Here is a 12,709-nt window from a genome sequence, read left to right on the forward strand (position 1 = left end):
TTATTATTTTTGACTTTAGTTTATTTGGTAAATATTTGATTAACTCTTCTTGTAACTGCATTGTTGGTTAAAGGCTTGTAAGAAAGCATTTCACGGTAAGGTCTACGCTTGTTGTATTCGGCGCATGTGACAAACAAAGATAGATTTGAATTTGTAACCTGCTGTTGCCACCTGCTGGTCATAGGCTCATACTGTACCAGAATACAAACTATCTGGTAATGTGCTTTCTGTGCCTCTAGATGGAAATCACACCATTCATTCTCTTCTGGATTGAATGAGTGAATGATGCTATAAAATGCTAGTAGACTTTTATTGCATACATTTGACATGATCAAATAACTAAGCATTTGTTTATCTAAAATAACAACCTACAAAAATATATATAGTTCAAATATTGCCTTGCTGCGTCTGTGATGGACCTACATCTAAAAGTATTTCCCTTTCAACACAAAATAAGAAAAATAGGCTAATCTTCTGTTCAGTAAAGTAATGTCTGTAATATTGCCTTCAACTGTATATAAAAACACCATGGACAGAGACGCAACTGACAACATCTACGACTTGATAGACCATCACAATTTCAAAAAGCAGGGTTTGCAGCCAAGACATCGTGGGTGGTCAGAGAAACAGGATAATACAGCAACAGTCCCCAGGCACCTGTGAATTGGAATTGCCGCTTCCACTGAACATGAGGCGGTGCTACTTCCAAGTCAAGGATACACCCGTAGCCTAACAACAAAGCAGGTTGGCTGATAGCCAATAATGCTGTTCGGGGATTTTTTACACAAAAACGTCAGTAGTGTCTGCTTTTCAAAGTGATGTAAAAAGTAGTTGGAACGTTACATCGCAGGGCTTGGTGGCTGTGATATGTTTCCAGCGGTTTAGTGATTTTAGAGCGACAACATAGGCGAAAGCGGCGCACAGACCACACCTGTGACAGGAGCATACCGTCCAATTTTCCAAACGCGCGAAATACGGACCAAAATGCCGGTTCGGCGGGGACACGTGGCTCCTCAGAACACTTTTCTGGATACAATCATCAGAAAATTCGAAGGACAGAGTAAGATTTTTCCTATTCAACATTTTGGGGAATCCATGGTTAGAAATCCCTCTGGTTAGGGGTTTGGAATAAAATGCAAACAGCCTCTTTCTATTTTCAAAGGCTTCTTTTGGCAATAAATTTAAAATGTCCCTTTTGAAATTAGAATATTAGGCTATTATTGAAATCGGCATGTATTGAGTTAATAGGTTTAATTAGATATATGATCTTGCACTGTAAGCTGTTGTGATTCTCTTGTAAAAAAAAAAAAAAAAAAAAAAAAGTATATGACTGTCGAATTTGCACCTTAGTTTAATTATGTTTCCCTTCTTGGTATATTAGAATGTTAGGGTACAAATAACGATAAAATCAGATTTAGGCCTATGGGCTACATTTCTAAATGACAGACTTACTGGGAGAGTAATATTTCAAGGATATAAATATAATAAGGCAGCAGTGTCTATCAGAGCATTCATTTAGCTCATATCCAAACAGGATCAGAAGTTAGTTTCTAAGCAGGATAGGAGAGAATAAAACGGCTACATTTCAAAAACTGATATGCATCACTGAATGTTTCCTTCTGGGAACATATTTTGATACCAAAACATAATCTACTTGTTTTTTAAGGCTTTAAACAGTTAACAGTTTTTATGTAAACAGTATGTTTAGTAGTTGAAGGTGAAAACAGACTTGCACCTTACAGATGCTCCCATCTTAGTTCTCTTGCAGGTTTTATTAAATTACTTGGTTATATGCCTTGGTGCAGATCACTGATATGGCATATGTGGTCAAATAAAATAACCATCTTAAATTGTACTGTAGTAAACTGTATTATATGCGATGACAAATGCCAAGGACTCTGTAGATTAGAATAATATTGATATTATTCCTTCCCTCAGATCGCAAGTTCATCATCGCAAATGCTCGTGTGGAAAACTGTGCCATCATCTTCTGCAACAACGCCTTCTGTGGCATGTGCGGGTACACACGCGCTGAGGTCATGCAGAAGCCGTGTACCTGCAGCTTCCTGTATGGACCGCACACCAAGAGGCCTGCCGTGGCCCAGATGTCCAAGGCTCTGCTGGGCTCCAAGGAGAGGAAGGTGGATATCTCCCTCTACACCAAAGATGGTACGACCCAGCACAGCCCACCAGGGCCTCAGCAGGGCTCTCATTTTATTTTGAAACATCAAACAGTTAGGAATATGGGTTGTAAAGTCATCTTACATTTTTGTGATGTCTTTTGGTGTCATAACACTATCATAACTTAACAGTGTCATAATAATGACAGTGTGAAACAGAAGTGGCTGATTGGACAATGAGGAGACAGACAGGACGTTTTGGTGCTCACCTCTTTTAGAGGCTTTTATTTACAATGACAGGCACAGGACAAATTGGCCAATACACTTTGTACAGAAAATAACAAACAGGATGTTGACATAAAGACTTTAATAAATTAAAGACATTGTCAGTATAAACTATTCTGGCAACAACTTTGCCTATAACAAAACGCAGGTAGGGCTCTACTCTAGCCAACCTGTTACTGCCATAACTTTAAGTCACACAATACACATTCATGAAGTAATGGGATAATTCATCACTTTGGTTATTCCCATTAACCAATAAATGTTCCTTGATGACTCGCAGACTAATTTGCGTCACGCACACCGGCACTTCAACAAGAAAACAGCGCGGAGCTTCAAACATCAGGTAGGTTAAATTATATTATTATTCTCTTATTTTTATTGACCAATTTTAATGGTATCCAGTTGGTAGTTTCAGTCTTGTCTCATCGCTACAACTCCTGTACAAGAGAGGCAAAGGTCGAGAGTCGTGCGTCCTCCGAAACACAACCCAACCAAGCCTCACTGCTTCTTGACACAATGCCCACTTAACCCAGAAGCACCAACGTGTCAGCGGAAACACCGTACACACAGTGGGACAGCTAGCACTGCGATGCAGTGTCTTGCGCCACTCGGGAGGCCATATGATTATTCTCATTGATCGTTATTCTAATAATATATTTCACATTGCCAGACCATGTACAGTACCTCTAAAATAGACAGCTTTATACACGGTAGAAACATGGTTAACAAGTTACATTGTTTTAGTTACTGGCGTGCACAAACAACACTTGACTTTGGAACCTTATGTCAAAGTATTGTTGGCAAACGGAATGCGCAACTCTAACCAACATGTTCTTTTGTTTCAGGATTGTTGGCTATACCTTGAAGAGATACAATAAAGAGTCTTTCTCAAACCAATCATTTGTTTGTGTCATTGTCTATAAGTCACGGACATGCGATCCATGACACATAGTCTATAATATCAGAAGAATATGGTATTTTTTGACCATATAGCTGGTAGAATGATACATTTGCATAATGGAATAATAGAGATTCAATTTCCACCATGTTTAGCTCTCAGGGTCCAAATGGTCCATGGTTTTATTACTGTTATTTCTCTCATTGCTATTCAAGCAGGCAGAAATACAGTTGTATTGACAAGTTCTGCAAAACTTCTGCCTGCTTTGAACGGCGAATAGCTCAGATACACATGAAAATATGAAATGACCCTGGGAATCAATAGAATATTGCTCAGAGATGCACAAAAAAAATAACATTCATGATTTGTACAATGTTCTTTTATGTAAATAATGCAGCTTTCAGAGATATTTGACAGGTTATCAGATGAAAAATCTACTGCTCAGTCTTCAAATGGATCTGACCAAATCTGTTTTTTATACCCTCAAAATTCCCAGTTCATTAATTTAATAAAAAAAAGAACCATTGTCTAATAGATAAAGTACCTAACTCCATGGGTAAAGCTCAAGGCTAGAGACCAGTATTAATATGACTGCAAGATAGACACAGACTGGTGTTATTGCCGTAACAATTGTTATTACAATATATTCTGTTTTTAAATAGTAAGCCTGTCTCTTTAATGTAGTGATTGGCAGGTGGGAGTTGGAGAATCATAACAATAGTAACAAAAGATAATGAGTCATGATGGCTTGAAGGACGATTACTCACTATGCCGCTCAAATCCCAAAGGTAACCCCTGTTTTTTCGAATGGTTGCATAAGAGTCTAACACACAAAGTCCTCTCTCTGTTTCAAGGAGCGGAAACCTGGTCTCAGATAATTTTGTATTATTCTGTACGTAAATCTGAGATAGCACTTTTAATATGCTGTGTTACATTTCCTATATTATGTATTAATTTGTGGATGTCCATCCCCTATTTTGTATGATACTGTATGTTATGAATTACAATTTGTATTATATATGTTACCCATTTGCAAAGTGTACTAAAAGTTCAGAATTTACAAAACGTATATGTTACGAATTCTAGCTAGGTGGCTAATGTTAGCTAGGGGTTAGGGTTAGCTAAATGGTTAAGGTTATGGGAAAGGTCAGCTAAAAGGGTTAAGGTTACAGTTAGGGGAAGGGATAGGTACCATGTTAAGTAGTTGCAAAGTATCTAAAAAGTAGTTGAAAAGTTGCTAAAATGCTAAAGTTGTCCATGATGAGATTCGAACTCGTCCACCATCCACCCCGACCAACCACCCTTCTTTCGTTTTTGCCTTAAGTAACCATCTGTCTTTTGTAACCATACCAAACGTAACATATCATACTAATTTGAGTGTCCCGGATTTACATTTACTATGTTACGTCTAGTCTATGAGACCAGGCTGATTATATTCACCTTTAGGTCATTGCTACAGTACACTTGAGGAGAACTCAGTCACTCAGGAACTCTGTAAATCCGCACGGTGTATACTGATACTCAACAGTATATGGCTCAAAAGGTGTAAAATACATCAGTTCTCTACTTCAAATGCAAACACATTGCGGTGATACCAGGTTTAACTGACACTGATTTCCGGGGATTGCTGCTCATTTCTGTGATTATTATTACACATTTCTGTTTGTCATCAGTATATGAGTTCCAGGAATGAATGAATGAATACATACTACAGTGGCCTATTTACTTCAGTGATGAACTGTGAGCACTGAGGAGTCACACCGTGCCAAATCAAGGAGGTATTTTTTCTTGCTGACAAAGACCATTTAAATCTAGTGGGATTTTAGGTAGATTACTAGTGTTTCTCACTGTGAATATGATGAGATCATCTATATGCCTGCCTGCCTGAGAGCTTGGCTGGCTATGAAGTCCCTGCTCTTGACATACTGGATCTAACGAGTGACTGAATCCAATCCGTAGGCCTATGCTAAGCATGCTGTAACTGCACGCCAGTAACTAAAACAATGTAACTTGTTAACCATGTTTCTACCGTGTATAAAGCTGTCTATTTTAGAGGTACTGTACATGGTCTGGCAATGTGAAATATATTATTAGAATAACGATCAATGAGAATAATCATATGGCAACTGTAGATCCAAGTCACTAGGCACCACTGTAAAGGACATCACGTTGCTTGCTTAGCAAGTATCGCATCCTCCTGATTCGACTCACACCAAGGCTCAAACCCAGGACCTCTGCCTTGCTAGCACACGTGACCGCCTTCTTGAACCATCTTACCAGTCTTGAACCATCTTACCACCACACAAAAAGCTAGCCATTCACTGGCGCAAGTGGGGACACTTCAGGCTGAGGAGTAAGTTTCAAACATCCCCATGTGTGGTACAGCAACCTTATACCAATCCCCCCAACTGAAACAAAAGCAGAGCCCAAACAGGTGGGCTGGGGTGGGTGGTGGGAAAGCTATCAGCTGATGAACTATATGTAGTTTAAGGCAGCACATTGTTCTAAAATAGCTTGATAGATAGACCGTAGGTCATTCTATAGCATGAGGATATCTATGAGTAGGATACGGCAGGCACACACCATACTGAGATAGCTTCTCAGAAACAATGGGCTGATTTCTCATGTAACCCAGTGTCAATACTGAGGCAAGATGATCCTGCCATCTTGGTATATGAGAAATAATCCACCATCTAACTGCACTGTAAATACACCGTACTGAGATAGCTTCTCAGAAACTATGGTCTTATTTCTCATGTGGCGTTCCGCCCGGTGTCATTGCTGAGGCAAGATGAACCTGCCATCTTGGTACAATCTGAAATAATCCACCCATCTAACATGGCACCGTAAATCAGTATGAACCCAGCCAACCACCTGCAGCTTTATATAGGTACCTCTACAGATGTGGTGTAAATTGCTGTCCCACCCCATTTAAAAAAAATTGTATACTTCCCCAGAGTTAGAGGAACTCGTAGATACAATTTGTATGTCTCTGTGTGCAGTTTTAAGGAAATTGCTAACTAGCACTAGCGCAATTGCACACTAGTGTCTGCTAGCAGATACCCATAGACTTCCAGTCATTGCGTTAACGCTAGTTAGCATTGGTTCACAAAACTACCTCTAACTTCCTTCATACTGGACACTGAGACATAAAAATGGTATCCACAAGTTTATCTGAATTAGATAAAGGGCTGTCCAAATGAAAGATAGCCAGCGATATGTTAGGTATACCTAAAGACGTCCACCATGATTTTTTTACTTTTATTGTTGAAAAGCGATATCCCAAGTATAAATACAGTAAAGTACACACACTAAAGGGTAAAAAAATAGGTTTTGAGCAAAATAGACACAACTGGAGGAGTAGGGCATTCAAGGAGTTGGTCTGATGGGAACCCCTGATGTCATCAGCCTCCCCCTTGCTTGGGAACTCCCCGAATTGTGCTATGTCATGACTTACCTGGACCACCAATTGGGATGTACCTTTTGTTAAGTAAATACGGTGTTAAATGAGGTGGAAAGGAGACTGGAGTGCCAGTTTAAGCCCAAAATAAGTATAAACTGTCCAAACTGAAACGGTCACAATCTAAACAATTGACAACATAGAGATATATAGAGGTCTCATCTTTGAATCTGTGTAATTATGGAGTCTGTGACAGCATGGTCAGCGCCATTGAGGCTACAGTGCATTCGGAAAGTATTCAGAGCCCTTGACTTTTTCCACATTTTGTTACGTTACAGCCTTATTCTAAAAATTATGAAATATTTTTCCCCCCTCATCAATCTACACACAATACCCCATAATGACAAAGCAAAAACAGGTATTTAGATATTTTTGCAAATGTAAATATTACATTTACATAATTATTCAGACCCTTTACTCAGTACTTTGTTGAAGCACCTTTGGCAACGATTACAGGATCAAGTCTTCTTGATGACGCTACCAGCTTGGCACACCTGTATTTGGGGAGTTTCTCCCATTCTTCTCTGCAGAGCCTCTCAAGCTCTGTAAGGTTGGATGGGGAGCGTCGCTGCACAGCTATTTTCAAGTCTCTCCAGAGATGTTTGATTTGGTTAAATTCCGGGATCTGGCTGGGCCACTCAAGTACATTCAGAGACTTGTCCCGAAGCCTCTCCTGCATTGTCTTGGCTGTGTGCTTAGGGTAGTTGTCCTGTGGGAAGGTGAACCTTTGCCCCAGTCTGAGGTCCTGAGCACTCTGGAGTAGGTTTTCATCAAAGATCTTTTTGTACTTTGCTCCGTTCATCTTTCCCTCGATCCTGACTAGTCTCCCACTCCCTGCTGCTGAAATACATCCCCACAGCATGATGCTGCCACCACCATGCTTCACCGTAGGGATGGTGCTAGGTTTCCTCCAGATGTGACACTTGGCATTCAGGCCAAAGAGTTCAATATTGGTTTCACCTGACCAGAGAATCTTGTTTCTCATGGTCTGAGTCCTTTAGGTGTCTTTTGGCAAACACCAAGAGGGCTGTCATGTGCCTTTTACTGAGGAGTAGCTTCCGTCTGGCCACTCTACCATAAAGGCCTGATTGGTGGAGTGCTGCAGAGATGGTTGTCCTTCTGAAAGGTTCTCCCATCTCCACAGAGGAATTCTAGAGCTCTGTCAGAGTGACCATTGGGTTCTTAGTCACCTCCCTGACCAAGGCCCTTCTCCCCCGATTGCTCAGTTTAGTATCCATGCCAGGTTCTTCCATTTAACAATGATGGAGGCCACTGTGTTCTTAGGGACGTTCAATGTTGCATAAATGTTTTGGTACCCTTCCCCAGATCTGTGCCTCGACACAATCCTGTCTCGGAGCTCTATGGACAATTCCTTCGACCTCATGGCTTTGGTTTTTGCTCTGACATGCAATGTAAAATGTGGGACCTTATATAGACAGGTGTGTGCCTTTCCAAATCATGTCCAATCAATTGAATTTACCATAGGTGGACTCCAATCAAGTTGTAGAAACATCTCAAGGATGATAAATGGAAACAGGATGCACCTGAGCTCAATTGAGTCTTATAGGAAAGGGTCTGAATACTTATGTAAATAAGGTATTTCTGTTGTTTTTTTAAAAAGACATTTGCAAAACTTTCTAAAAACCTGTTTTCGCTTTGTCATTATGGTGTATTGTGTGTAGATTGCTGAGTTGTTTTCATTTTTGTACATTTTAGAATAAAAAAAGTATCGTTTCTGAATACTTTCCGAAGGCACTGTACATACAATACACTAACAAACCCCCGAAACAGCAACCAAATGGTAGCTACGTATAACCACCTGTACTTTCTAAATAGCCCAATGTCACAACCGATACAGCTCAGCAGTAGTTGATGCATATACAGTATGCACAATGAGAGTGAAAATGATCATCTAAAACCTAGGCATATACTGTAATATAGAGTCTACTTGAGCTGTAGGCTCAATGTCTAACCGTATATGCTAGTAAGCCATGAGGGAAGAATAGATGACCTAATAACTAGAAGAAATAGACCCCATAGATTACTAGAATAGGCCTGCAGATTAGAGAGTAGTCTGGAATAAGCTCTCTCTAACAGAACGTTTCATTAAAGGTGATCGCCAACAGCTGATTGCCATGTGGGTTTTTAACAAACCCTCAGCATGCTAGGTAATGCTAGTACAACAGCCAACCTACTGGGCACAGACGTCAATTCAACGTCTATTCCACATTGGTTCAATGTCATTTAATTGAAATGGCATGCAAACAACGTTGATTCAACCAGTGTGTTCCCAGTGGGAATCCAACACGGCTGGAAGATATAGCGATCCTTGATCGGTCATTGCACCGCAATATAACATCAGCAACCCCAGTTTATTTTGAATTTTTATTTAACCAGGTAGGCTAGTTGAGAACAAGTTCTCATTTACAACTGCGACCTGGCCAAGATAAAGCATAGCAGTGTGAACAGACAACAACACAGAGTTACACATGGAGTAAACAATAAACAAGTCAATAACACAGTAGGGGGGAAAGATGAGTCTATATACATTGTGTGCAAAAGGCATGAGGAGGTAGGCAATAAATAGGCCATAGGAGTGAATAATTACAATTTAGCAGATTAACACTGGAGTGATAAATCATCAGATGATCATGTGCAAGTAGAGATACTGGTGTGCAAAAGAGCAGAAAAGTAAATAAATAAAAACAGTAAGGGGATGAGGTAGGTAAATTGGGTGGGCTGTTTACAGATGGACTATGTACAGCTGCAGCGATCGGTTAGCTGCTCAGATAGCAGATGTTTAAAGTTGGTGAGGGAAATAAAAGTCTCCAACTTCAGCGATTTTTGCAATTCGTTCCAGTCACAGGCAGCAGAGAACTGGAAGGAAAGGCGGCCAAATGAGGTGTTGGCTTTTGGGATGATCCGTGAGATATACCTGCTGGAGCGCGTGCTACGGGTGGGTGTTGTTATCGTGACCAGTGAACTGAGATAAGGCGGAGCTTTACCTAGCATGGACTTATAGATGACCTGGAGCCAGTGGGTCTGGCGACGAATATGTAGCGAGGGCCAGCCGACTAGAGCATACAGGTCGCAGTGGTGGGTGGTATAAGGTGTTTTAGTAACAAAACGGATGGCACTATGATAAACTGCATCTAGTTTGCTGAGTAAAGTATTGGAAGCTATTTTGTAAATGACATCGCCGAAGTCGAGGATCGGTAGGATAGTCAGTTTTACTAGGGTAAGTTTGGCGGTGTGAGTGAAGGAGGCTTTGTTGCGAAATAGAAAGCCGATTCTTGATTTGATTTTGGATTGGAGATGTTTAATATGAGTCTGGAAGGAGAGTTTACAGTCAGCCAGACACCTAGGTATTTATAGATGTCCACATATTCTAGGTCGGAACCGTCCAGGGTGGTGATGCTAGTCGGGCGGGCGGGTGCAGGCAGCGAACGGTTGAAAAGCATGCATTTCGTTTTACTAGCGTTTAAGAGCAGTTGGAGGCCACGGAAGGAGTGTTGTATGGCATTGAAGTAGTGAGGTCCAAGGTGATTACTTGAAATCTCAGGAAAAAATGTTAGGGTTAGAAGTAGTAATTATTTAAACAATGTATTGTGAATATATGCTTAGTGATGGAAACGAACCAGTAACAATGTTTACCTGCTGACAGACTACTAACACCATCCACGTAGCACAAGAAATCAACCTGTTCGGTTGCTGAATAGCGCACATAGCGGCCCACAGCATTTGGGCCACACAATGGTGGTAGATATGAGTCACACTCAGCTACTGTGCACAAAGGTCGTGACCCACAGCATGATTGAACAGCTGTAGAAGAGTTGAGCTAAACCAGGTTATAGAGATACCTTGCATATGCACAATGCACAAGCATGCATGGATTTACGGGTCTCTTAATAAATAGAACACACCTAGATATTGCTTAACCTCAATGGCTTCATGAGCATAACAGCTTGAATGAATGGACATAACTAACCAATAGACTGACTGTAGGAGTACAAAGCATGTGCCCAGAGCATCCATGTTTTCGAGCCAGTGCATGATGCAGTAATACTGAAACCATGATAATGCAGTGGAGAATGTAGCGCCACGACCACACCGTGTGTTCCCGCCTAAGCAATATTAGTATCCATGCCGTAACACAATACTATTGTGCAGATGATGCAGGGAAATGGCAACTGACCCATTACATAGCATGAGCAGAGCATAAAACACATGCTGCCAATAAAATACCCAGTACTCCTTGTCACGGCCGTTTAAAGGAGTGGACCAAGGTGCAGCGTTTTGAGCGTACATACTTGTTGATTTAACGATGTCGCCAACAAAACAATAAACAACCAACCGACACGTGAAGCCAACGGAGTGCTCACAGGCAACTAAACATGGACATCTACCCACAAAACCAACATGGAAAATGGCAACTTAAATAGGCTCCCCCATCAGGCCATCAGGCCACCATAAACCTACATACCCCTAGACAATACAAAATCCCCATAGATAACCAAAAAACCCTAGAAAACACAAAAACCCCTAGACAATACAAAAACTAAACAAACCACCCTTGTCACACCCTGACCTAACCAAATAATAAAGAAAGCAAATATAACTAAAGTGAGGGCATGACACTCCTACACTCCCATGTAAAATAGATGAATAATATACAAAATATAAAATGTGTAAAGTAGTCTCAACAATCAATATAAACTCAGCAAAAAAAGAAACGTCCTCTCATTGTCAACTGTGTTTATTTTCAGCAAACTTCACATGTGTAAATATTTGTATGAACATAAGATTCAACAACTGAGAATCTTCCACAGACATGTGACTAACATAAATTGAATAATGTGTCCCTGAACAAAGGGGGGGATCAAAATCAAAAGTAACAGTCAGTATCGGCTGTGGCCACCAGCTGCATTAAGTACTGCAGTGCATCTCCTCCTCATGGACTGCACCAGATTTTCCAGTTCTTGCTGTGAGATGTTATCCGACTCTTCCACCAAGGCACCTGCAAGTTCCCGGACATTTCTGGGGGGAATGGCCCTAGCCCTCACCCTCTAATCCAACAGGTCCCAGACGTGCTCAATGGGATTGAGATCCGGGCACAGAATGAGCAGTATGGCTGGCACAGAACGAGCAGTATGGCTGGTGGCATTGTCATGCTGGAGGGTCATGTCAGAATGAGCCTGCAGGAAGAGTACCACATGAGGGAGGAAGATGTCTTCCCTGTAACGCACAGCGTTGAGATTGCCTGCAATGACAACAAGCTCAGTCCGACACACCGCCCCAGACCATGACGGACCCTCCACCTCCAAATCGATCCCGCTCCAGAGTACAGGTCTCGGTGTAACGCTCATTCCTTCGATGATAAACGCAAATCCGACCATCACCCCTGGTGAGACAAAACCGCGACTCGTCAATGAAGAGCACTTTTTGCCAGTCCTGTCTGGTCCAGCGACGGTAGGTTTGTGCCCATAGGCAACGTTGCTGTGATGTCTGGTGAGGACCTGCCTTACAACAGGCCTACAAGCCCTCAGTCCAGCCTCTCTCAGCCTATTGAGGACAGTTTGAGCACTGATGGAGGGATTGTGCGTTCCTGGTGTACCTCGGGCAGTTGTTGTTGCCATCCTGTACCTGTCCCGCAGGTGTGATGTTCGGATGTACCGATCCTGTGCAGGTGTTGTTAGACGTGGTCTGCCACAGCGAGGACAATCAGCTGTCTGCCCTGTCTCCCTGTAGCGATGTCTCACAGTATGGACATTGCAATGTATTGCCCTGGACACATCTGCAGTCCTCATGCCTCCTTGCAGCATGCCTAAGGCACGTTCACACAGATGAGCAGAGACACTGGGCATCTTTCTTTTGGTGTTTTTCAGAGTCAGTAGAAAGGCCTCTTTAGTGTCCTAAGTTATCATAACTGTGACCTTAATTGCCTAC

The 12,709-nt window shown here is 41.6% G+C and overlaps 1 protein-coding gene across 1 annotated transcript; it reads left to right on the forward strand.

The window, feature by feature from the left end:
* The first annotated feature begins 661 nt into the window (after positions 1 to 661).
* Positions 662 to 3,302, forward strand: LOC139560436 (voltage-gated inwardly rectifying potassium channel KCNH2). Its single transcript, XM_071377214.1, has 4 exons — positions 662 to 1,060; positions 1,939 to 2,169; positions 2,686 to 2,748; positions 3,251 to 3,302. The coding sequence occupies exons 1-3, from the start codon at positions 985 to 987 to the stop codon at positions 2,688 to 2,690; spliced, it is 312 nt and encodes a 103-aa protein (XP_071233315.1). The 5' UTR covers positions 662 to 984; the 3' UTR covers positions 2,691 to 2,748; positions 3,251 to 3,302.
* Positions 3,303 to 12,709: the final 9,407 nt, after the last annotated feature.

Source organism: Salvelinus alpinus, chromosome 30 (assembly GCF_045679555.1).
Source record: "Salvelinus alpinus chromosome 30, SLU_Salpinus.1, whole genome shotgun sequence".
Lineage (NCBI taxonomy): Eukaryota > Metazoa > Chordata > Actinopteri > Salmoniformes > Salmonidae > Salvelinus > Salvelinus alpinus.

What these genes read in the sequence shown, in the direction of transcription:
- LOC139560436 (XM_071377214.1), top strand. Translation starts at nt 985, where the DNA reads ATGCCGGTTCGGCGGGGACACGTGGCTCCTCAGAACACTTTTCTGGAT. An exon ending in CAGAAAATTCGAAGGACAGA is followed by an intron (nt 1,061 to 1,938) that starts GTAAGATTTTTC and finishes TCCTTCCCTCAG; the next exon opens with ATCGCAAGTTCATCATCGCA.